At 42.4% G+C, this 27,307-nt stretch overlaps 1 protein-coding gene and 1 pseudogene across 1 annotated transcript in view; both read left to right on the top strand.

Annotated features, from left to right (window-relative positions):
- Positions 1-10,186: 10,186 nt before the first annotated feature.
- LOC147323816 (uncharacterized) lies at positions 10,187-12,583 on the top strand (annotated as a pseudogene).
- A 10,031-nt stretch (positions 12,584-22,614) lies between these two features.
- LOC147323815 (corticotropin-releasing hormone receptor 1-like) overlaps positions 22,615-27,307 on the top strand; it is a 97,630-nt gene continuing 92,937 nt past the window's right edge. The window contains exon 1 of the mRNA XM_086304429.1: positions 22,615-23,329. Coding sequence (XP_086160555.1) covers positions 23,300-23,329 — 30 coding nt within the window. The 5' untranslated portion in view covers positions 22,615-23,299. The remainder of the gene's footprint in view (positions 23,330-27,307) is intronic.

Genomic DNA, 27,307 nt, shown 5'->3' with positions numbered 1-27,307 from the left:
TGTTTCATTTTTCAGCTCATACAAAGAACATTTGTGCTGTTTTTATATTAAATCAGTTCATACTGCGAACATATGTTTACTGATTACAGAAGCTGTAACCACTTGCATAATCTAAAAACCTGGAAATGAAACAAATCTCTTCTTTGTTTTTACTAGCAATGCTTCAAAAATTATATATATATATATATATATATATATATATATATATATATATATATATATATATATATATATATGAATGATTCGGATGTCGGGTTCATTTTTAAAAATTCTGCTCCACAATGGCTTCCATTAGTTTGGTGCTTGGTTAGTATTATGCCTCAAGGTTAAACTCAGATGACAAACTTTTCCACCAGGACCATCATAAGGTGCCAGGTGACCGCTATTCATGGTGCCCAGAAGGTAAATCACGCCAGCTTTGGTGCTTTTCACATTTATTCTGCCACCATCTGTTGACTTTTAGGGTTTTCTGGGAGATGTCTCAACAACTGTTTGATGGATTACTATTACTTTTCTCTACACATTTTCACTATAAACAGGACTGTCAGTCCGCTACCTTATTATTGGCTCTCACATGATGAATTCAAATAATTCACTGATCCCCTCATACAGCAATCTGACATTTGGTTTTGATGGAAGCAGCTTTTGTATTGACTGCAATGAAATTTTGTAAGATTAAATGCATTAATCCTCCAGCAACATCTCGGATCAAAATGAGCTTTTTCAGAATGCAAAACAGAAAACTAAAAGAAATAATAATTCATGCTTAGCTGAGCTTTGTGTTCTATGCTAATTGTCAGGTGTTTGTTATCCTGTCAGGCTATACTCCAGCATGGGAGAATTTTGCCCTCAGTGCTGTCAAACACACGGTTACAGCTGAAATTTTTTACCCCCAAAACTATCATCCTTACCTGAACCACATAAACATTATAACCTCTCTGGCTGAAGTGTGAAGCCATATGTGATACTTAAAAATGCAGTTCCTGTAATGGCCACTAGGCGCTGGCTCCAGAAGTTGCCTCACTTCCACCAGTTAATGTCTGTGTGTTACAACTGTGCAGTTCATAAATGCAAAACTTCTTAGACTGTCGTATTTTTGCACTTACTAGATCGCAGGATCACCCCCAGCCTGTCGTGGCAGATGGCCCCGCCCCTCCCTGAGCCTGGCTCTGCTGGAGGTTTCTTCCTGTTAAAAGGGAGTTTCTCCTTCCCACTGTCTCCAAAGTGCTTGCTCATCGGTGGTCTCTACCTTACAATATAATAAAGCTTCAGGCAACTGTTGTTGTGATTTGGTGCAATATAAATAAAAGCTATTGAATTTAACTGAACTGAATTGACTCAGACCACAAAAAGTTTTAAATATTTGTTTACAGAACTGAGGAGGTTAACAATAGGCGGGTGGATTGGGGATCTATTAACGGTGCTGTCAAACAAGTGAGGTTTCTGAAAGCAGAGAAATAAAAAAATTACTGAGGAACAGAAAAGCATAGCACTTACTGAGGGCAGACTGTGACTAGACTCTGAGGATGGGAAGGGGCAGCGCTGATGTGTGACAAGCAGGTAGGTTTCCAGATGACTGGAGCTGAGTTGGATGGAGAGGCAGGTACTTGACTAAGGTTTGATTCCACTGTGGAGAGTGGATTCTAACGGAGACACAGGTCCGTGTAATCTGTGTATTCTGCACATCTTACTGGAACACAGGAGTGAGCTCTGAGAGACTGGATAAAGGCTTCAGGCAGACAACTGGAAAACAGGCGAGGACCAACTACTGTACACTGGACTACATAGTTCATATGCTAAATGATGGGATGATCTGGCGACAAATAGCAGCCTTAGTCGTTCCTTAGGTGCACAGAGATTGACGAGGAAATGAGCTGCAGGTGTGCAGATGCTAAGCCCAGAAAGGATACCTTCACCCGAGGAGGGGGCAAAGATGGGCTCACTCCCCCCCCCGAGTACAGTCAAAGAGAAATGAAAGAGAAGAAAAGAAAAACATATCTCAGAGCACATTCATCGCTCATCCAAAAATGGTCATATTTGACTCCAAACCCCGGGACTAAACCATTACACACTCAGGAAACTCTCACAGCAACTGCTGGTGTCCTACTACAGCTGCACCATTGAGATTGTCCTGACCTATGGTGTCCTTGTATGGTATGGGAGCCGCTCTGCAGCTGATAGGAAGGCTCTGCAGAGGATTATAGAAACAAGACATCACCAACTCCCACCAAGTGGCATCTTCATCCATAAAAACTCACACCAGATGATTCTTGCAGTTTTTACCCTGCAGCCATATCCATATTAAACACTGAACTTGAAAACCACTAAATACAATGCTGTGTTCTTAATGTGAATATTTATCATGTTCTTATATTATCTTATTCATTCGGCCTTTTATACAGTTTACAGTTCTTCCTGTGCCTGCGTGGATTCTCTGTGTCCACTGGTTTCCTCTTGCAGTCCAAACACATACACGTTAAGGCAACTGGTGTTACATTTGAACGAGTGTCTCTTTGTGTTAGCCCTGTGATGTCCAAGGTGTACGAAGCATCTCAAACTGTACTGAGACGGAGAGCCGTAAGCTGCTGCAACAGAATAGCGGCACACAGTGTTGCAGCAGCTTACAGCTAACTATGGCAGTTCAGACAGGCTGTTTAGAATTTTTTTTTATCAGTGTTTCTCATTTCTTGGTATTCAAATTACATTATGCTGCAAGGATCCTAGCAACAACATTACCTACCAAATTTGGGAATATGTTACATTTATGTTCTAGAATTGTTACATTATTAAATATAACAGCATTACCCTGAGTATAATATCATAGTTAGCAAAATGCACTGCAGTCATATTGTCCATTTTAGTTCAGTAACCAATAACTGGCATTGCAGTTGTCCATCTGTTATATACAGTCTATGGATTTACTCAGCTGCTCCACACAAGTGCCCAACTATCCCAGTATCCCTCTGGCCTTCTGACTGACCTTAGACATCAGCACGTTCATGTCTTGGTGCATGATCAATAATCCACCTAAGGCATGCCAGAAAGTTAATTCATCTGGGTGCAGCATTTTCATTGGGGGAAAGCATTTTATCCCTCATCCAAGTGACTTCTTCACTCTCAGCAGGCGGCATGTTTCCCAGCTTTATACACAGCACAGATGCAGCATTGCCTACAAATGTGCCAAGAGCTCCTTCTCATGATCGTTAATATGCAAATTGTCATTTAAAGGTTTTTCCACTGAAAATGCTGCAAATCCTGCTGAACAGAAACTAATTAATGGGATCAGCATGTTAACATGCTACTCTAGTGCACAGCCTCATTAGGGTGACCAGAGCCCAACAAGCTAAAAGCAGGGAAAAGATTGTGTAGGTTGTGTAGTTTTACATTGCTGCTAATCTTACAGGTGGTTTAGCATTACAGGTTTAGCATGCTAAATGCTAAATATCAGTGATATTTAGCATTTAGCATGATAAATATACAGTGTTTATTAACCCTCGAAAGGAAACTAGGGAAAGCCTCACAGTCTTTACTGTAACTGTATGCCTTTTTCTTTGTAGTAGTTTCTGTTAGATTCACTGAAATCACCATAACTTGACTGACTTTAATTCACTAAAATGTTTCCTGGTGATCAAAAGATAAAGACAGCAAAAACATGATGAAAGCTTGTTTCACACCCTTTGGATACAGTCTGCTGTGCATTGTTGGCATTTGAAAACTTAATGAAAATGTGAGGCATTGTCTCAGCATGGGGGACCAGTGTGAAGGAGGACTAAAAGTGCTGAGCTGTGATGTAAAGAGGGACACTGGCTTTCATTTACCCACTGCTGTTATATTTGAGTGTTTATGTAATCCTTCACAAAGCAACACTCACCAGATGCCAGTGATGATGCATCTATAAGCGTCCATAAATCGAGGGAGGGGTTTGTGGACAGTCATTTCCTTTTTTTCAGTCTCTGGGAAGAGACAGAAAATGTGGATAAACAAACTGTAGATGGATGAATGGACAGAAATATCGATTGACACAAAAAAATAATAATTGTCTGACATGTGGATGAAAAACTGAAGCAAACGGGCTAAAACAGGTTAAAGGAGAGTAACCCGCTGCATCCTGTTGTCCACTTATTGGTGTCTTCCTTGCACCATAATGGATGAATGTAGGACAGAAACACACTTTGGGTGTCCACATGAATTAAGGGCGCAGGCCCTTCAATTCCCTGTGGGCTAGGGACATTTGTCTTTCTGTTTGTGCACACTGTCTTTTATTTATTTATTTGTTTGTCTCTATATCTCTACAATGTTTTATTGTTTAACAGCAATAAATCAAAATAGACATGTTTAATGTTGCAGAGAAAATAGGAGAAGAAAACCCTTCGTGGTCAGGGTGAAACCAGAGTTGCAGAAAGCAAAGAAGCTCCGCAAATGTGAAGTATAAAATACAAACTACTTATTTTCATGAATTTTAATTTTTAATCCCTTTTTTGTTGCATTTTTTTCACTTATTTGTAAATGAGTCAGCTTTACTGTAACTCTTCCATATTGTTACGCCCCTAGTCTAGGCGGGTAGGGACGCACATAAGGTTGGAGGAGAGAGAGACAAATCCCCGCCCTGGTTCCCAAGCCAAACATCCAAACCAGTTGTGAGTAAAAAAAGTGATTTTATTTAAGGACAAGAAGCATAGCTCCAGGGTGAGCCCAGGCCAAAATAATAAACAAAACCAACTAAGTCCCACCAGAAAAGACTAACTAAACCCTAAGAAAGAAAAAAGAACAAACAAATGACAGAGCTATCCCTCGCTCCCTGACCAAGAAAACAGGAGAAAACGATTCCAAAAGAAAAGGCAGCTCACCCCTTCCGCTTCAGCCCACGAGTGCCTAAGCTCTCAGCTAATGCACTAGGAGCGGCTTTTACAATTCACACTCCCACAAATACACAAGATAAACACAGGCTGGGAAAACCAGGGTCAGGACTGCGACGGCTGTCAAGCTACTCGCTCGTTCCACACTCTCTCTCTCTCTCTCCCTGGAGCTGTCAGAGCGGCTTTTTGAATGTGGTCACCTGTTCCATGGTCCAATCAGCTGCTCACTACTCTTCATTAGGGGAGGGACCTGTAAAGAGTCTTAAACACAGTAAAGAGACACAGAACAAACAGCCCACACAGTGTTCTTATGGCCACAGCCGTGGCCATAGACATGTGTCACAGAGAAAATAAGAGAAGAAAACCCTTCATGGTCAGGGTGAAACCAGAGTTGCAGAAAGCAAAGAAGCTCCGCAAATGTGAAATATAAAATACAAACTACTTATTTTCATGAATTTTAATTTTTAATCCCTTTTTTGTTGCATTTTTTTCACTTATTTGTAAATGAGTCAGCTTTACTGTAACTCTTCCATATATAGAGTATATGGCTGAATGCAAATATAGTTTCATATGGACTAAAGTACATAACCAATAAACACACAACTGTGCACATTCAACAATAAATAGCAAAACCAGACAGACAACAACAATCACGGGGTGGTTTAGGCTTTTGATAGATTGCAGTGATTGTAGAGACTCGCAGTCTGACTCTTAATGCTGCAGAACCTTCTGCCTGATTGCAGAAGGGCAGCCAGGCTGTATGTGGGTTGGGTGGGGTTCTTCACAATAGCAGAGGCTCTGCAAATGCAGCATGTCTGGAACATGGATAAGGGGAAGGATGTTCCTATGAATGTTCTCACCTGCCTCACTGTGCTCTGCAGGAAGCTTTCTGCAGTTCCTCTGTTAAATGTTCAATTCAGTTTTATTTATTTAGTGCTAAATCACAACAACAGTCACCTCAAGGTGCTTTACATTGTAAGGTGAAGACCCCGCAATAATACAGAGAAAACCCAACAACCCTCTTTGAGCAAACACTTAGTGGGAGGGAAAAAAACAGGCTCGGGGAGGGTCGTCCATCTGTGGTGACTGGTTAGGGGTGATGGGGGGGACGGTAAGGATCGATGATGGGAGAGGTGTCAGAGATGTGCACAAAAAGAACCCTTTGCTTCTGACTCTACTTAAAAATCACTGAATTAGCAGTGAAGGCTGGTGGGCCTCTTTGGTTTTGTCTACCTTAAGAGACAGAGTGTTGTTGTGTTGTTGTGGTCCCAGCTTACCAGACGTTCCACCTCCTCTCTGTCTGATGCATCATCATTACTGCTGATCATGTCTTCAGCATACTTCATGATGAGGTTGAACTCAGACTTGGGGTTGCAGTAATGGGTGAGCCGGGTGAATAACAGAGCGCTGAGCATACAGCCTGAGGTGTTGAGGTTGAGCAGAAGGAGTTTTCTCACCAGCTGGAATTTTGACATGACGTTTGTCAAAGTGTGGTAAAGCAGACGGGTGTTGGAGATGTAGAGAGGTTGGGGAGGCAGGCAGTGGGGATGGAAGAGAGGATAGGGCTTTAGACCACTTCCTCAAAGCACTTCATTATAGTGGAAGTCAGTGCTACAAGGAGATAGTTACTGAGATAAGATTTGCTAAGATATTGATGATGTGCTCCTCAAATCAGCCATGGCCAGATGGAGCACCTGCTTCTCTATGGTGGGTGTAGAGGTAATTCAGACTCAAAATCCACCCAGCTGCCTTCCATTGGCGGTTTACAGGCCTGTCTAGCTCATAAAAGACCCAGAGGTGGACTTGAGATGTTAGCCATGGTTTCTAGTTTGGCTGACATGTGTGGTTACAGTCTTTTACTACAGTGATAGCCTTGATCTACTTCGCTGTGAACGGAGTCTATGTATTCCTCCAGACAGATGTGCTAGTCATAAGTGATTGCTTCCATGAATATATTGCAGCCTGTGCTCTCAAAGCAGTGCTGTAGGGTTGTGATGGCTCCACAGAGCAAAACTCTGATGGTTCTTTTTATTGGCCGGAATAGTTTGAGCAGTGATCTGTATGCTGGGAAGAGAAAAACACAAAGGTGGTAGGAATGACCCAGGTGGGGGACAGGGATGGCTTTGTGTGAGTCACAGATGTTGGAGTAAAATAGGTCAAACATATTCCCGCCCCTTCTGGCAATGTTGGGAAAAGTGTTGTGGGTAAAACTTTGTTTCTGCTGGTTTTTAGTTTGGTATGGTTGAAAGCACCAGGAACAATGAAAAAAAAAAAACCCTTGGGGTGGGTCGTTTTTTTTGGTCGCTGATGGCATTGTGGAGCTCGTGCAGTGTCTCATTAGCATTCGCACCAGGAAGGATGTAAGCTGGCATGACCAAAATTACACTGAATTCTCTTGATAGAAAGAACCCAGCAGAATTTCACGTTAAAAAACAATCAGTCAGTGGCGAGCAATGAGTGATAACTACTGAGGCATCAACACACCAGCCTCTGTTGATATAATAGACGAAGCCCACCACCACAGGCCTTATTCAGTGTTACTGTGTTCCCTCCATGATGGTGTTATCCCTGTATCTGGATGGCTGTATCAGGGATGTTACTGTACAGCCATATTTATATGATGATAAACATGCATCAGTTCTTTATTTCAGGCTGTGTATGAGACTTTGTAGTGAGATGGAGTCTAAGGCAATCCGATTTGTTTTCTAGAGAGTCTACACTGGCCAAAAGTACAAACAGTAGAGCTACTTAGTATTAGCTTTTAACCTACAGCAGACCTCCATCTGCTGGCCTCGATTCTGGGTCTCTTCGCACCTCTTTTGACACCTTGTCTTCCAGGCAGCCGAGTCAGGTGATGCTGCGGTGGACCTTGGTTTGCACAGATTACCTACACTAGTTTTCTTTGTTAGTGGTGCTGCCATTTGTATAACAGACCACAAGATCAGTTTGCATAGTGACTGTTTTTGTTTGATTTTTGTCAATAATTAAACTGAAGATTTTTTTTTAAACAATCTTTCTAATTATTATTTCTTTTTCATAAATTTGTAAAATAGTTTTTAAATAAATGTTATACAATTCATTTTTCTATATCTTAGTCACTTTAACATCTCATGTACATTTATCATTTTATAGTCTTGAAATTATTTAAATCTCTTCTTGATTTTTGTGTTTTCATATTTATTTGTATTTTTATACCGCCATCTGTTTAGATTTATTTATTTATTCATAACTGTATGTTTTCAAAATGCATTTTCTCGTGCCTTTATTTTTATTTTCTGCATTTTCACATCATGTCACTCCTAATATGTTACTGCGCCTCCAGTTCCACACAATTTTACAGCTACATGGACAACACTAGACAGTTACAACACAATGACAGCTATTACTGTGCGAAGACTGCAATTCCATCTGTTTTGTTACCACGTTACACAACTGCCGCCTCTCTCCTCATAAATGTCAGGAGTGTAAAATGATGATGTCACTAAAATTGCCCAAACCAAATGTATTTCTGCTAAATGTGATTGTCGGGACGTAATCCTCTGGACAGTATCTGAAATTAAATGCTGTGTTTATTTCATCCTGTGGTGAAGAACACTTCTTCTTTTTTTTGCAAACAATAATCCGGTACTCTGTCATGGTAGCCTCTCCACACTGGCCTTACGCTACGGACCATAAATGTCACGGCTGTTTTGCATGTGGATGGAAAATGCTAATAAGTCTACTCATCGCTCTAAAAAAACCCAGCCTGGCTTCTTAAATGAACCTACTTGTATCCATCACAGGTTAGCGGTGCTTTAAGCCCTTCTTTGTTTGCGGCCTCATCAACATGCAGAGCTGTGTCACATTTGGAAGGTGCTACTACATCCGAGCCTGTCAGAAAATCAATACGCCATCTTCCGAAGGCTTCGGCTGTAACTCATATTGGCTTTGTGACAAACTCAGTTCAAGGACCGAGTCTTGAGATTGTTTACCACATGAAATATCTCAGAGCGTCGGGCGTGTGAGAGAAGAGCAGGATTGGGAGCGTGCACATCACACAGCGCATTGTCCTCCCTCAGTACAAAAGCAGAACCGCTGTTGCTTGTTCTCTCTGCAGCACGCTGCCTTTGTTTCTCCCTCACACACCCGTCCTGACTGCGCCTGCAGATTGTTGGAGTGTGTTTTAGACTGCTTTGTGTTTGTTATTGTTGGGAGGGCTCTTGAAGTGTTGCTCTGAATGTGCCGGTAAGACACAGTGCACAGATGTTGCAAAAAACTCAAAGCAAGAGTCAGCACGAGGATACAATGCCTCACACGTGCATGCGCACACACACACACACACACATGCACACATAGAGCGACTGCTTAAATATGAAGGCGATGCCTGTTTCTAGGTCACCGTCTCACTGACTTGACGAGTTTTCCTCTCTCGGAAAGCTTTTGAAGTGTCTGCATTGATTTGATGAATGAATTCATGATATTTTCTTACTGACAACTGATGTATTTAAAACTTTAAATTTGAAAAAGTAATTTAAACTCAAGGCCTCAATCTTCACTTGTTCTGGAGCTGTCAGCAGTCACGCACTCTCATCATTAGCAAATTGAGCTGTCATTTCTGACAGCTGTTCTCATCTGTGTTGAAATTTGACGGAGTTTCTGCTTTCTGTGTAGCTTTCGACCACATCGCGTGGTCCTCATCAAATGCTGTATCCACTCTGCCGGGGAACCTGTAGATGTTCAAACCTTTCCAATAATGGTTATCTGTGAATTTAGTGTTGAAAGGTGAGCTTTGTGGATCGTTCTTTTACTCAGGTGTTGACAGTCTTTTAGCCACATTGCAGGGTTTGCACAAGCAAGTAAAGTTTGCACTGCAGACCAGGTAGGAGAGTTCAAGTTCTAGCAGACACTTCGCAGGTCAGCAGAAGAGCCCACACAGGTGGGTGGCCCACAGGCATCAACAGAACAACCCAAGGCTGCAGCACAGAGGACAGGCCATTTAGCTGGACAGGTCTGAGGCAGGGAAGACAGGTGGGATGGGTGGAGCAGGCGGTTGCTGCCTGAAGGTTTTGCAGACAGGAAATCTCCTGGCACCCAACCTGTAGGCTGAGTAGACAGGAGAGGACGATCCAGATAACAGCATGGAGGCAAAGCAGACAGGATAACCTGGGTCTACCTAGAACGCCGGCGGTGTTCAGTGTTGAGGTAGCTTACCTGGATGACCCAGAGGATGAGGAGACAGACAGGAGTAGTGAAGGCAGCGCTTGGCTGTGCAGAAAGTTGCATACAAAGGCAGAGCCCCTCGGGAGTCCGGACAGGAAGCCTTTGGAGAAGAGCAAAGCTCTCAGGAGGCCATGCAGGAAGTTGCAGATGTAAACAGAACCCCTGGGGAGGTGGTCAGCAGCGGTGAGGAGGCGGAGCTGAGAGGCTGTCAGGCAGGACAGGCAGAGGAGCTGTGAAGGAGCCCAGCAGAGCAGGCGGTAGCAGAGAAACTGAAGCCTCTGACTTGTGGAAATCTTTATAACAAGAACATGTCACACTGTTTGTGTGTGTGTGTGCTGTACATTGTGAGCTTTGTGTATGATCTTCATAAGGCACTGCATTTGATTCTATTGTAGGTGGCTTCAGTTTAGATTTTGACTGGTATCCCTGTACTGGTCAAAGTTTACACATAAACAAAATCCACACAAAAAACTTTAGAGATGTTTGTAGCTGTAGACATGTTTATTTCTACTGTAAAGTTGTGCGTTTTAAGAGCTAGTCTATGGGAACTGATTCACAGCCTCAAGTGGCCATAAGAGGGAACTGCAGGTTGGGGCATTTGCATTGCAGCCTGTAGAGTGCCACTTGATCTCCACCCAAACAACATGTGCCAGGCTTGTTGTGGGTCTCTCCACTGTGTCACCCAGCCACTGTGAGCAGAGCTGAACCTTATAAGTTTCTGCTTACTGACTGCATGACCGAGAGGCCCACAGCAAAATATGAGCCGTGGGCCTCTATGGGTCCCCTCTGTGGATTGTTCTCTGCGAACATACAACCCAAGGCCTCTAGATTATATAATGAAGGCCTTTACCTTATTAGACCCTTGTCATTTCAGTTATAGACTGTTAGGTTACCACACAGTGTTATGGCTATATTAATCTGCATTTTATCAAATAACTTCCACACAATGAACCTTCAGGAAGCCAGAGGCTTGTTCTACCCCAACTGGTAATTCAGCTTTGGCTGATTGTTGTAGTAATTAAATTTTTCCTCTTCAGCAACACTTGTTTGCCACCAGCCAGTAGTTCTATTCTGCTGTACGTTTTCCTGCTATAATTAAACTCAAAGGATCATCTCGATGAAGTTCGCTGAAGGATCAGAACACGTAAGGAGATCATTTCAAGCTGTTCACATGAAAAATATGTGAAAAATGAGGGTAAATCCCAGCTGAAAATTGAACTGAGCTAATAAGGGCTGTGTGATTGGGGTGAAAAGGTAATGTGCAAAAAGTGTTCGTTCACAAGCGCAGCGGTGGAGTCTGCTTGTATTAGCTAATTGGCATCAGGTGTTTCTTTCAAGCCTTTAAATCCTTTCACAGCTGTAGCTATCATCAGACTAACACTCACAATCATGCACGAGCTCCAACACGACATTTCTCACTATTCCTTTACGTGCCGCCATTAACTGTAATTTTGGTTCACACACAGGACTTTTACTCACGTGAGTGTTTATTAAATTGATTCGTTAAACCAGCATTGAGCTGTCAGATAGAGATGAGGCTCTTACAGGAAATCTGACTACTTAAATATCTGCTTTCAGTAATTTAGTATTCTTCAAGCGCTTTGATTGAGCAGGTAGGAGAGTCGGCCTTGATTTGGCACTAAGAAATGTTGACATCTGCTGACATTCAGTTTAATCGTCACTAAGACAAAAAAAGGTAAAAATCCTTGAGTTTTATTACAGTTTTTCACAATCCCTAAGACGCGTTTCTTGGAACTCGCCATTTTTTTCTTAAAAGTCCAAACACAAACGCAAATATTTCCCTTTTGGCTCTCGGAGGAGGCGGACGCACTTTTCTCCTCTCCCTTATCTTCCCTGCTTAGCCTCTTGTGTCCTTGTCTTGTCTCGTGTGTATTACTTTCCCTGGAACACTCTCTCACAGTCTGTTCTCTAAAACCTAAAAGAGAATTGTGGATTTGATCAACTGGTCTCTGAATGCTTTTGACACCCTTTTCTCAACAAGAAGTCTGGGCTCGGGAGAGCCTGAGTTCCCTGGAGGGACTTTCCCTGCCGGATACACGATGGACGGATGGCAGAAATGGAGGGTCGTGTGCCTGGCGGGACTGTCGATCGAGGACGCTGACGATATCTACCTATTCGGAACCATGATAACAGGGTTCTTGCTGATCGGAGCTGGCTTGGCCCTGGCTTATCGGAGAATTAAGAGAGCGGAACCGGCTGTTCAAACCCCCCCAAGGCTGCCCGCTGGGATTGAAACGATGGGACGAGGCGCGACTTCTCAGAATGGGCTCACTGAGTGCAGCATGGTTAAGAGCTTGGAGAAGCTTACGGCTGCCGTGAATACTCAGAATAACACCTCTGAGCGAAAGTTGGATCACATCTTGGAACAGCTGACTGCGGTCGTGAGTTCTCAGAATTGGCTCTTTGAGCAAAAGAATGACAACACCACGGAACTGAAGGTTAATAACATCATGGAAAAACTCGCGGCTCTCCAATGGGAGATTGAGAGACCAGTGTCGGAGTGTTAAAGAACAGCTTGAAATTCTCATGAGTTGTTTGCAAAAGAAAAATTACCATCATAATGAGGCTACCCCTTCGGCGCCAGCTGTGGGCTCGAGGCTGGAGCCGAACAAAAACTCCCTGATAACGATTGTGTTGAGTCTGTTCCTTCCCATTCCATGCAAGGCCACCTGGGTTGGCTGGAAGACTGTTTACTTAGCCTGGCAGGGCGAAGGACACTGTCTCAGCTGAACTCTGGACACGCACACATACATATACTGATACTGATAAGCACTCACTGACGCATCGCCCTCCCTACCCCGGATCCAACGCCACCTCCAACGCTTACCTCCCCTCTGATGTGGACATCGGGTCAGTTGGAGGCGCAGTTGAAAGATTGCAGCGGTCCCAGATCAGATGTACACACTGGAACTCTTTCCCATGTTGCTGTCTGTGTTTATTGTGCTATGGTGTGTTGATATCTGTGCACTCCTGTATTATCCTTTTGTGTTACACATTTCGATGTCTTTTTTCCTCGCTACCTAGCCTGACCTGTCTCCCCAATGTGATGTTTGTGTATTGTATGTACGGTCGGCAAGGTCTCGGTCTGTCATCTCGGTTGTGGGCAAAAAACCTGGAACTGACAAATAAATGCTATCTCTCATCTCATTTCATAATGCATTCACGTGGACCTCTTACTCTTCTGGTAACATCTCAAAAAAAGATCATTACACAGCCTTATCTGTCCCAAAACTACACAAAGTCTCACAAACCAACCATTCAAAACAATAATGCTGCTGAACATCATTACACAATACATAAAAAATTGAAAACTCAGTGTTCAGGATATGCAGCTTGAGTTTTTGAAGCTGTATGTGGCTCGTCTTTAAATTCAACAAAAAAAGAGACAAAAACTTGAAATAAGAATAGAAATGGGTCTCTCACCGCCACTCACGCTCCCCAGCCTGCTTTATATTTCATGAAACATGAGTTTAAAGTAAAGACTTGAGAGTACGGTGCCAACAGATGATCTACTCTTTAACATACTCCCCCATTAACATGGGAAAAGAAATAAAACATGTTCAGTGCTTATATTTTATACCATATTTTTTTCATCATTCATAATCTACTCACTTTTTTCTCATCAATTAGAATTATAAGAAGTATGAATCACAACATTCACAACATGAGTAACTCAACCGAGACACGTGGGTGTCATTTTATCCTTTTTCTATTCTTAAAATGTAGAAAATTTTAAGAAATTTTGTGCAAATGTTTTGTTCTCAAACCAATCAGATCACCGTATTTGGCAACAAGTGCACGCTGCTCTGGGCCACTCGGTTTCTCTGAAGTTATTTCTCTGCCTCCTCAGATGTGGTCCACACTCAGCCAAAAAGCTCAATCTGCCCCACTGGCGTCCTGAAATATGTACGAAAGCGGCCACAATACTGCTTCAACTCCTGGTTCAAACCATGAAATTCTCCCTGATTCTTTCTTCTCGTGAGAATCGATGGATCCAGAATCTCAGTTTCCTCCTTTTCTTGTTTAGAAACATCGGGACTAGCTCGTCATCGCTTGAAGTTGACTGTTTTTTTTTTTCACAGTGCATTTTTTAAGGACAAATTATTCTCTAAACGCAACTCACTCGATATGTATGTACTTTACGAGACCAGTTTGCATCCGAAAAATTCAGTTTCATGTCATGTTTTCACAATGTGGCCTTTAGACAAAATATATAAAAACTGGATGTAACTTCTGGGTCTGAAGAGTTAAACTCACAGCGCCTTTAACTGGCATTCTTTTTTTTATGTCCAGCAGGGGGCGACTTCTCTGGTATCAAAAGACTTCCTGTTGTATAGTCTTTGGGAAATTAGCCGTCTCCTTTGATCTGTGACCTCTGTAAATACTTGCCTGATTAGTTTATGGGCACAATCAAAGGTTTTAGTTCATACTGAATATCATAAGAGGTCCATTTTATCACTAATGTTACTATTAGAGTAAGAAAGGAAGACTATCCAGTGCACGCTCACTGAGCTGATGAGCATGTGGTGCTCCTCGTTTCTCAGCCAGATCTTTCCCTTGTTTTGAATCTGGTTTGAAAAAGCCCAGATGGTAAGGATGAAAACACTCAGAAGAAATTTAATTTATATAAATATCTGTATATGTATGATATAAGGATGAAGTTGACATTTTGTGCTTGAATGCTAACAGCAGCAGGTATTGATTATTGCACATTAAGATATAAAGAAACCCCACTGTGTGCATGTGTGTATTCACACGTGTGCATTCACTGCTGCTGAGAGTCTGACAGCAGCTGGAAGGAAAGACCTCCTTCACACACTGTGGGTGCAGCAGCCTGTCACTGAAGGAGCTGCTCCGTGCTGTCAGAGTGACCTGCACAGGACGGGAGGTGTTCTCTAACAAGGGTGACAGCTTATCCACCCGTCTCCTGTCACTCACGACCTCCACTGGATCAAGAGTGCAAACCAGAACAGAGCTGGTCTCCTTGAGCAGCGATCCATGTGAATTCTGTGTATGTAGAAATGTAAATGTCAGCTTGACCTCATTCGACTGCCAACCAAGGACTGAAGACTGACTGCGTCTCATCGCCGTGTTAACGTCATGCTACCTCATCAAAGTTGCTTTAAAGATGGCAACTGGTCGCAGACGTGGCCCCTGTTTTCAATGCAACAATTTCAGCTGTTACATCATACGGTTGATGTTTCATAATTATGCATTAAGTGTGAACACATTTGAATGGCTGTATTTAACAAAGGGCACCTTTGCTGTGGTAGTTTTGAATCATTGTGCAAAAACGTGTTTGACTGAGTGCGAATATGTTTTGCAGAAAGGTGAATGAGACCTGAACACTGTGTGAAATGAGGTGACAACTTTGACAATAGCGATTCATTCAATAAATAAGCTTCCCAGACAGCATTTTGCTGCTGAGTAACATCAGCTGACTGTCTGAAATGAAATGAAAGTCGTGTGGGTGTCAGCAAAGCGAAGTTTGTCTTTATTCATCATTTTATCGATTAGAGTCAAATTAAACTAAACACTTTTCATCAGAGAAGAGTGTTAATGAAAAATATTCACCATCACGACCCCTGAACTGCTCATCGCTGTAACATTTCCTGCTTCATTATTACCTCAAAGGATCATCTCAGTGGAGTTTGCTCAATTACAGGATCAAACACATAAGAGGATCATTTCCAGCCATTCAAAGGCATTTAAACTCATAAAAAAATGTGTTAAAGATATACACCACGATGAAAACTTAAACTTCTGACCTCTTGCCGGGGAGTCTATTTCCTATCCTCCGAGCGCACCGACACTGGTGTCAGCGCATCACAGGTTTGTAATGCTCACTCTGGTGGGGGGCACAGAGGTGATGGTTGTGACAGTGCAGACACGTTAGGTTCACATTGCAATTAATGAGAAAGAATTTCATTGCAGAGAAACATAAATGGCTTCGAAGGCTCAAAGAACGTCAGGGACACGATTATAAATCGACACAATGCCGGAGTCGGCTATGAGAGAAGGTGACAACAGTCGATGTGATTATTTTTAAATAGAAGAAATATGAAAATCATCAGTTGCTCCTAGTCTGGAGCTCCATGCAAGATCTTTCCTCATGGGGTGAGGAGGATGATGATGAAAAAAGTGGTGGATGAGCGAAAAACTATACAGGAGGAGCTTGTTAACCTGAAGGCAGTAGGAACACAGAGCTCTACGCCATAATGGAGTGAAATCTTACATCGCCCACAAGGTCCCCTGCTCATGTACATACCCATCATAAGTTTGCCAGTGAACATCTACATGCTTCAGAGGAAGTGCTGTGGTCAGATGGAACCAAAATCAAACTCTAAATCAGAGGAAGAGAAATGCTGAGTACGAACCAAAGAGCAGCATCCCCACAGTAAAGCACAGAGGTGGAAACATTATGCTCTGTGGCTGTTTTCCTGCTGAGGGTTCAGGACGACTTCACCATACTGAAGGACCAGCAGAAGGGGTCGTGTACACTTCTGTCCCTCAGCTAGATCACAGAAGATCTGAAGTTGGGTTTAACAGCATGGTAATGACCCAAAACATATCACCAAGACAACAAAAGAGCGGCTAAAGAAGACTCACGTTAAGGTCATGGAGTGGCATCGCCAGACTTCAGTCCTACAAAAGATCTGTGGAGGGAACTAAAGCTTCGAGACGCCAAGAAACCTGAAGGATTTAGTGTTTCTGTACAGAGGAGTAGGCCAGAATCTAGAAATGTCTAGTTTTGTGGTTGCAAATCAAATTATAACTATTAGGAAATTTGTGTTTTTCTGGATTTGTGGTTTATATTATGTCTCTTTCCATTAAAATAAAAGGACTGTAAAAATGTGAGACCGTTCATTTAATGCTCGCGGTGCAGCTGGATGTTCAGAACTATTTCAAAGCAGTGGACAATCAAATATTGCATTAAAAAAACAAAGACGTGCATTTGTTTTCTTCACTGGAATAATGTGATCAAGATTTCTTACTTGATAAAAGACAGTCTGACGTGACCTCTGTTGCACAATCCACATTGCAGTTCCATTTCTTCCAGTTCTGACTGAAGAATTAACATCAGTGTTTTAACCATGTTTTCTGGGTTAGGACGCCAAGACATGGATTCAGAGAACTGGAGTTACTGGTTTATCGAGAAAAAAGAGATAAATGATCTAAAAGATCTATTTATTTTTCTTCCAGCTGTCCTTTAATGTTTTCCACTCTGTAGAAAGAATATGAACAGCTTCATTAATGCAATTAGAAATAACTTTTTCACTCCAGACCATCTTCTGTCTGAACTCGTCGCAGGATTCGTCTGCAGGTTTTCACCGCTGAGTGCTCTCGTGAGAACGGGGCGTTTATCGGGACCTTTTACGGGGACCGGACACATGCTGATTACATAAATGTGTTACGCCTGCTTTGTCATCCTCCATGCATCTGGAATGACCCTTGGCACCGCTCTGCACACACACTCGCACACCGACACGCAAGCACACACAGGATTGTGTTGAGTCTCCAGCACTGGGGATGTTTCATGCCTTGATTGAAGATAAATTGTGTTTCAGATTAAACCAGAAGGAGGGGAGGGGGTGGACTATATTGTGCTTGATGGTGAACTCCTCCAGCTGCAGGAAGAAGGGATTAAAAAAGACCATCTTACACAACCTTCTTGAAATAAACCCGGGTGGCCCCTCACAAAATCTACACTGAGAACAAATCACACGGCTCCACTGCAGCATGCACGGCACCTGTCAGGGATATTTTTTAGCACCTGACTGCTAGTCTCACAGACAAGCATGCATGCAGCTAGAAGCAGGCTAAAGAGTGGAAACAGTATCCTAACCACATAACCCAGTTTGTTATGGTCCCCCTGTTGCCACTACTGACACTTCAAGAGATAGCATACTCAGGGGAGGGCACTGTCACCTTGGATAAAGGCATCTTTTGATTAATGGCTCTCCGCACGTCACTGGGTCTAAAGAAAGCTTTAGCGCACTGTGCATGAAGCATTTTGTGCACTCAGAGCCTCAGCGGTGTGGTTTTTGGCAGACATGGCATGAGAGTGTAATATCACATCTGATCATTTAATAGTTAAAATATGAATCAGGATCAGAATGAATACAGCCAGGAGAACTTCAAAACTAGTACAGGGCAGGAATTAACAGTTATTCTGACACATCATAATAAACCTGTGTTTTATGGCATACAAAAAATAAAGGGGTTAAGTAAATGTTCAGATTTGGCTGTTTTTGTCTACTCGAGAGATTAAAAAATGGACAATAACCAGAACATCTGAATATAATTATACCTGACAAGCTGGGATCAGAGGATATTTGACAGCTTTCCGTCATAAAATGACTTAAAATTGTTTCCCAACTTGTTTTGGCGCACGATCACTTAAAGTGAAGCAATGCGGACAAGAACAAGCGTTTCAGCCCAAGAACAATTTCCCTCAAAGACTGTTAAGTTTGAAAGGTTTCTGGGGCCCCAAAGAAGGTAAAAGCTGCTATAATTTTATATTTATGTTGGGCAGCTCGGTCTCACGACCTCTAATCTGTTTCTGGACACAAATTTACATCTGCCTGGTCTCATATGCTCTGATTTGTGTTAACGTATTGATAATAAATATTTTCCACTGTTGTAGAGTGAAAGAAATTCCACATTTGGAGGTTGGAAGATTTGATAGAGGAATAAATCATTTCCCCACTTACACCAGACGCCACAGCTGAAGTCATACAGCACACAGATTTTTAAAAATTCATTATTACATTACATTCAACTTAAAACTCATTATTTGTTTAACACTTTATCATTTTAACATGTTTTATTCTTTATTATTAAAAATGATTTAGTTACGTCTAGAGAGAGATGATAGTTTTGAGTAAAATACAGTGGTTACCACTCTTTTTGTGTTTTCCTGGGTTCCTGTTACAAAATCATGACTGCAATGAAAAAATAAACTCTATCTCACAAATTAATACATTATTTTTTGAGACCGGCCTGATTACAGTGGGGCAAAAAAGTATTTAGTCAGCCACCGATTGTGCAAGTTCCCCCACTTAAAATGATGACAGAGGTCAGTAATTTGCACCAGAGGTACACTTCAACTGTGAGAGACAGAATGTGAAAAAAAAATCCATGAATCCACATGGTAGGATTTGTAAAGAATTTATTCGTAAATTAGGGTGGAAAATAAGTATTTGGTCACCTCAAACAAGGAAAATCTCTGGCTCTCACAGACCTGTAACGTCTTCTGTAAGAAGCTTTTCTGTCCCCCACTCGTTACCTGTATGAATGGCACCTGTTTGAACTCATCATCTGTATAAAAGACACCTGTCCACAGCCTCAAACAGTCAGACTCCAAACTCCGCCATGGCCAAGACCAAAGAGCTTTCGAAGGACACCAGGAAAAGTATTGTAGACCTGCACCAGACTGGGAAGAGTGAATCTACAATAGGCAAGCAGCTTGGTGTGAAAAAATCAACTGTGGGAGCAATCATCAGAAAATGGAAGACATACAAGACCACTGATTATCTCCCTCGATCTGGGGCTCCACGCAAGATCTCATCCCGTGGGGTCAAAATGATCATGAGAACGGTGAGCAAAGATCCCAGAACCACACGGGGGGACCTGGTGAATGACCTGCAGAGAGCTGGGACCAAAGTAACAAAGGTCACCATCAGTAACACACTACAACGGCAGGGAATCAAATCCCGCAGTGCCAGACGTGTTCCGCTGCTGAAGCCAGTGCATGTCCAGGCCCGTCTGAAGTTTGCCAGAGAGCACATGGATGATACAGCAGAGGATTGGGAGAATGTCATGTGGTCAGATGAAACCAAAGTAGAACTTTTTGGTATAAACTCAACTCGTCGTGTTTGGAGGAAGAACAATACTGAGTTGCATCCCAAGAACACCATACCTACTGTGAAGCATGGGGGTGGAAACATCATGCTATGGGGCTGTTTTTCTGCCAAGGGGACAGGACGACTGATCCGTGTTAAGGACAGAATGAATGGGGCCATGTATCGTGAGATTTTGAGCCAAAACCTCCTTCCATCAGTGAGAACTTTGAAGATGAAACAAGGCTGGGTCTTCCAACATGACAATGATCCAAAACACACCGCCCGAGCAACAAAGGAGTGGCTCCGTAAGAAGCATTTGAAAGTCCTGGAGTGGCCTAGCCAGTCTCCAGACCTCAACCCCATAGAAAATCTGTGGCGGGAGTTGAAAGTCTGTGTTGCTCGGCGACAGCCCCAAAACATCACTGCTCTCGAGAAGATCTGCATGGAGGAATGGGCCAAAATACCAGCTACTGTGTGTGCAAACCTGGTAAAGACCTATAGTAAACGTTTGACCTCTGTTATTGCCAACAAAGGTTATGTTACAAAGTATTGAGTTGTATTTTTGTTATTGACCAAATACTTATTTTCCACCCTGATTTACGAATAAATTCTTTACAAATCCTACCATGTGGATTCATGGATTCTTTTTTTTTTCACATTCTGTCTCTCACAGTTGAAGTGTACCTCTGGTGCAAATTACTGACCTCTGTCATCATTTTAGGTGGGGGAACTTGCACAATCGGTGGCTGACTAAATACTTTTTTGCCCCACTGTATATACAGATGCAAAAGTGCTAAAAACTGCAGTGAGGGAATTTCTAGCATTTTACTGATCACACTAATTAGCAGATCTCTGTGTCTGCAGATGCACCATTACAGTTGTCACAGTCTGGCGGTGGCAGACTGTATTAATTGTGAAGAGTGGACCCAAAATGCAGACACGAAGAAACTTGGACCAAAGCTTGAGTATTAACAAAAAGCGAGCCGTTTAATAAGGCTGGTAAAAAAGGTACAAAGAAAGGGCAAACTGAAGTAAACTAACATCAACCTAAACTGGGAGAACTAAATAAACAACAAGAAAAACTTAGACATGAAACTTGGAAACATGACATGGAAACCTTGGCGTGAACAACAGACGACCTGACCAGGAGTGAACAGAAACACAGAAATACACACAAGGGTGATTAGGGGAAGTGGAAACACATGGGGAAACAGCTGACACTAGTCTGACATAAGGAGACAAAGGAAGCAAAGCTGACTACACTGACATAGGACACAGACCTTCAAAATATAACAGGAAACATGGGACGCAGACAAGACAATATAAACTTGACAACATAAGACACGCAGCATGAAACACATAAGGGGCAAAGGGAGAGGGAAACTTAAATACAGCGGTAGAAAACACAAATGGAAACTAATAAACAATTTAGCTACCCTAAAGAACTCATACATATCATCCAAATAAACTAAAACTCAAAACGCTGGGTCAACAGACCCAGGAACGTGACAACAGTTTATGGTTGAAGCCTGCTAAACGAGCTTCCTTCCATCAGATGTTAACTTGTTAAAAGGGGGATCAACAATTCTCATCCAAATATATTCACTACTAGATCTAGAGGGAAAAAACGCTAATGCTAATGAGTGCCGTCACTGTTGCTGTAGCCAGCTTTTATTAAACACGTGACTCCCACACGCCACCTGCGACTCTCAAGCGAGGGATGAACGTCCTTCTTCAAATAGATGTTTTCTTACTTGGTGTTTGTTGATGATGGTTGAGAGTAATAACTGCTCCCACATGAGTCCAAACATAAGACCACAGCATGACTTGCATTACTTTCATACTCAATGAATTATTTCTGACCATTCTGACCCTTGCATGGGGACATTGCTCTGGAAGAGCCTTGTTTCTTCAGTCGTGTTTTTAATGACCAGCAGGGGGCGACTTTTAAAGTCCCGTGTTTAGAAATGTACAGGAAAACATCCCTTTGGTTCACGTGCCCTGTGACCTCAGTAAACACAGTCCTGATGAGGTTTTGACTGTTTCAGGTCTTACTGAATACAACATGATATTAAACTTAAAAATTATGCTGACAGTTACAGTGATATAGATATAAAGCAGGACAACCGTGTGACTGAAAAGTTGGTTTTAAAAAAACCAACTCAATTACATAGAAAACCCTCATGTCAAGGCTTCATAAAAGGCGATGACACTTTATTACCAACTTTTATATATAGTTTATGTCCAAGCCTCATATGTCCTTGGCTAATACAGTAAAAACCCACCCAAGAGGAGATCTATTCAGAGTAATACTGACTAATAATAATAATAATAATAATAATAATCTTTTTTTTCTTATCCTCTAACCTCTCTGGGACGCCCCACGCACACTAATGAGAACTTTAATATTAAGATTATTTGTAATTATTTTAATTGCTGGAGTCGCAAATTCATTCCCACTGAGATTTTATTTACAGTGATTTTGACGCTCATTTGTACTGAGTTGTATTTAAAAAGATCCCCGGGGATGCTTAACTTTATTGACACACTGGGAACCATCTGTCGATCTTGGCTCACAGCGAAATCTGTTGACTCTGCGCTCTGGCACTAATTCGTCAGGAAACGGGGGCACATGATAAAAGGGTTCCCTTCTCCTGGATGCTTGATAAGAGCACAGCGATGCGCGCGGAGCCTTTCACAAGCAGCTCACCCCGGGCTCGTCTGCTTTTAACTTTCTCGCAGCAGTGACGTCTAGATTGCGCGGGGGGGTTAAAGATTAGGGTCTGGAACACGGGCAGTCATTGCATAATTAACTCCACGCAGAGGAATCGAGTTATTCCTCAGTCACACTGGATACACTCGACAAAGTGGCACAACGTGGGGGCGTTGTGGGGACGCTGTGCACCACCGCGGCGGCTCCGCGCAGGAGTCAGAAGCTGGATGGGAAGCCGGGCGGACGTTAGGCTGTAGCTCGGGGAAACCTGACGTGAAACCATGCGTGGAAAAGGAGTTTTAGTTCGTGGGCAGCTTTAAAGGTGCGATAGTGTTTGTCTGGATTCCGGTCCTGTTCACGGAGGCAGCGATTTCACGGGAAACCGACCCTACCAGAGAGGTGACAGGCTGCTACACCCCAGCTCCGCAGCTCCTCATTAAATGATCCTGACAGTGTCTAACCTCTGACATTACCCGGACATCTACACCCGGCCTAGCCACGCGGTTGTATTTTTTTTCTGGGTACAGTTCAGTCAACACCATCAGAAAACTGCGCTGCTGGGACTTTTTCCACTCCCAGTAACAAGGATAAAATACTTCAGTGAAGTAACAAGAAGACATTTAGTTCCACACATGGAAATTATGTGAAAAATAAAAGGCCTGGAAATGCGTCGCAAATGCTTTTATCTGCTGGGGGTAAGTTCTGCGTCTTTTTGCGCCTCCGCTTCGTCTTCTCGCCTTTGGACATTTAATTAAAACGTCCTAATAACAGCTCGGGGAAATCTGTGCTGTTATCGCTGATTGCAGTTGAGCACAGTCTTGGTGTGAAGGCTTTAACACTACCCCCCCATCCAGATGTCGGGTTTGGATATTGTCTCTGTCTCAGATTGCTATTTTAAATCAATTTTCATTAAAGGGACGAGAATCCGAGTTTGTCTGAGCTAAAATGTTTTAACAAGGACAATCTCTCTCTCTCTCTCTCTTTTATGTGTAAATATATAGTTATAGCACTTTGCATCCTATGACTTTAACTAAGCGCTGAAGCTTTGCTGAAGCGTGCCGGTGCGTTTTTACTTGTAAACACTGAAACTTGAACCAGGACTTTGGGTTAAGGTGGCATGAGAAAAACGATCCCAATGGCACGATTCCATACCCTCTGAAACCGGAGCTCAAGCACTGGTGAAGAAAAGGGGCAAAAAGCGGATCTGGGACACATTTCTGAGATGAAACTGGGTGTTTTAATGCAGCAAGTGCACTCCTTTAATATCGAACAAGAAAAGCGAGCGCGGTGATGTTGAAATTTCTCCAGCCCCATAACGCTGAGATCTGATATCACTCATGCTGTGACCCCTTCGTAGCAAAATGGAGAGCGAGCTGAGGCAAGAATAGGGACATGTGATTTGTTGCACTCACTTGCTGATGTTGTAGATGCCCGAGGTGAATTATTTCATCCACCTCCTGCCCATTGTGCAAAGTGCTGCTGCACTAAGAATAGTCAAGAATCCCGTGAGCCCTTTTTTAAAATCCCCCTGCTTTCTATTCGCGTCCCCATTGTTGTGATTTAAGACCCCACACTCACAGCAGCTCGCGTACTGAATGTCTACTGAGGTCATAAAAGAACAAACACCGGACTGTGTGCAGCTTTAAGGTGCGTGGATTTCTGTGCTGGAAATGGGGCCATTTAACGGTGTGGAAAGTAAAAGTCATGCGTGCAACATTTTATACAGTTAAGGAGTGAAGTATTTGCGTAGTGGTGCCTTTGCACACTCACCTAAATCAGATTAATGTCTGCATTATTGCATTGTTTGCACTGAATTATAGATGGAGCCGATCACATTTAGATGCAAAGCTGGGTGGCTGTAACTTCTCTTAAAATCTATTTTAATATATGTCACCACTTTTAGATACCCATCTGAGTTTGAGTAGGAAGCTGTTGGCAAGCACACCTTGAACAGGATGCCATCACAGAGCGATGTCACAAATCTACTCATGTGTTTGGACTGTGAGGAGTGTAGGGAGAACCAAAGACTGTATATAAAAGATGGGATGCATATTAAAGCTTCCGCATTAGCGTTTTGGCTGAAACTATGTATTCAGGTTTTTGGAAGCACGAGTTACCATATTTGAATAAAAGTATGGAGTGCTGATTCATCAGCTAATTCTGATGTAAACATGCTTTTAAATCAGTTAATGTTAAACATTTCCATATGGGAGTCTGTGAGGATTAGAGGAACTGCACATTTGGCACCAGTTCCACTCAGTTTTTCTCCAGAGCAGGTTGTTGGTTGGGTAGAACCTACAAGCTTTCCACAGAAAATCAGCAGCCAATCAGGAGCTTCAAACCAGGTATCCTCTTACAGTTAAGGCTCTACTGAGCGCCCTTCAGCAGGTGTAAGTTTCACAATGACAGATCTTTACTAAATAATTCAAAGTGATGACATAATTATGATGTCTTTATAAGTAGAATGATAATAGCTATTTCACTGCTTTGTTTACTGTGTTTTGTCTCATTTGTGGATACTTACAAGTATCGAGAAATGGAGAGAGACCGAAGTTTGCGAAACACTGCATCACGTGAAATACAAACACGATCCAGAGATTTAAACGTTACGGTTATTGTAGGTACCTGTATGTGGCGACACCCTTATCACTGCGTGTTCTTCATAATAAAAACAATAGATTCCACATTATGCTGTGCCATTGTTCATATACACAAACAGTGTCTCCACCTGCTTTTATTTTGAATAGATTTTTATCATTCTCGTGCCAGAGCTGCCTCGTTCAGTCACGTTTGAGCGAGCAGCAGGAACGTTCGAGCAGAGTGACATTTCGCAGGTGAACCACACCTCAAACCTGCATCTGTTTTTTCCCGCTTCAGCATTTTTCCTCATGCTGGTTAATAAATCTCAGTCGAAAGCTGGTTTACGACTCTGCAGCAGATCCATGCCGGAGGACCCTTTAAAAGTGGAGACGGTTTTCAGCTGTAAATGCAGCCAAACTGATTCTCTAAATTAAAAGGAAAAGGATTAAAAACTGAATTAGAGTAAATACTGGAGGCATTGATCCGTCACTTTGTTGGCAAGAGCAACTGTGAATCATTCTGAATAGACTGTATGCCATAGCAGTAGATTGTTTTTATGTAGATACAATCTCAAATTTAAAAAAAAAAGGGCAAGAGGACTGTAAGCTGTAAAAAAGAAAGACTTTATTATGATCCGTATATGCATGAAAAGAGGCATTAAATGGCACATGGGACCCAGGAAAGTCTGGGATCAGCAGCTTTGTGCCCGTCCTCAGGCATCCATCCCGAGCGTGCCCACTTGGGAAGCCTCTTCCTCCACTGTTTTTATGCAGTGTCCTCATGTGATGTGGATCATGTGATTCAAACAAGAAGTGGAGATTTGTTTGTTTTATTTTTTTCTTTTGGGGTTTTTTTCAGTTCAGTATCTGATAGAGTAAAATAAATGCTTCTGAAACATCAGTACATCACTGGCGGTATACTCTTTCATGCATATGGTACTGAAATACTGCTTTTGGGATTTTGTCAATATGCACCTGTCCACAGTGAACCCTGCCTCTTGTTCTGTGGCAGCTGGACTACAGGCAGGGTAGCCACCCATTTAATAGTAAAAATACTTAAAACAAGGATGCTTTGTCATCTTTGTCATGATATAGTATCATCCTGATTCTGTATTAAGTTTATTACTTGTAAAGATGCATTTTATTGGCAAAAATAAAAAATAAAAAATTTAAACTGCAATTCCTCTAGTGACCACTTGAGGCGCGGTCCAAAAGTGAGTCAGTCTCTATGGAAGTTTTCCATGTGACATCATACAGACATTGCTCAGGAGTTGTCTACCATGTTAGATGTGATATAGCCACCACTGATGGGGAAAAAGGTATATTTTTGGTTGCAAACCGGGGGCTTCTTGTTTATGATTGCTGGAGGATTGTAGTGGTTCCCTGTAGTTTGCATAGAAGATGCCAACTTGCCTGCAAAGGCGCGCTGCACACCAGTACCCAAGCTGCAAAAAGAAAACAAAAAAAGAGACAAAAGCAGCACAAACTGCAAACAGACAATGTTCAAGTTCAAAGGTCCAACTTTATTGTAAGGGAAACAGACCAGAGGTTACCAGAGGGTCACTGTCCGTCTCCAAGCCTGTGCAGATGAGTGCTGAATAATCAATTTCCCAGCAATTCCCCAAAGTCCAGCAGCAACTCATCAGCTGGTCAGGGAATACACATTTTTCCCGCTTGACTGGTGGCTGCCTTTGGCCTTTGTGGCATCATGTCTGATAATTTCAGTCACTGAAATTGACCTCGTGACTAAGTTTTGTGGTTTTGGAGACTTTTTAAAATTATGAAATAACAAATTATTATTGTTCTAATAATAACGCTTCCTGTGAGGTAAACAACAAGTCTGTGCTCCAGTTTTGGTTTTACTCGTCTGTTGCACCTGCACAGTTTATAGATGCATAAACAGCGTCCAACCCACAGTGGAAATATGGCCACTTCTGAATGCAAAAAACAAAGTGATGTTGATCCCAGATGACAAATCAAGGCTTTAAATCAGTCAGTGACTGAACCGTCTTCTGTAGCGCCCTCTGTGTGTCAAAGCTGGCATTACTTTGCATGTCTTTCTCATTAATGCCTAAGGACTACTGCTTAGTGTTC

This window comes from Aulonocara sp. 'chitande type north' Nkhata Bay, linkage group LG8 (assembly GCF_057382095.1).
Source record: "Aulonocara sp. 'chitande type north' Nkhata Bay isolate Kocher_YH1m ecotype deep benthic linkage group LG8, A_spYH_male_GT1.1, whole genome shotgun sequence".
Classification (NCBI taxonomy): Eukaryota; Metazoa; Chordata; class Actinopteri; order Cichliformes; family Cichlidae; genus Aulonocara; species Aulonocara sp. 'chitande type north' Nkhata Bay.
This window is presented reverse-complemented; position numbering and strand designations above follow the sequence as displayed.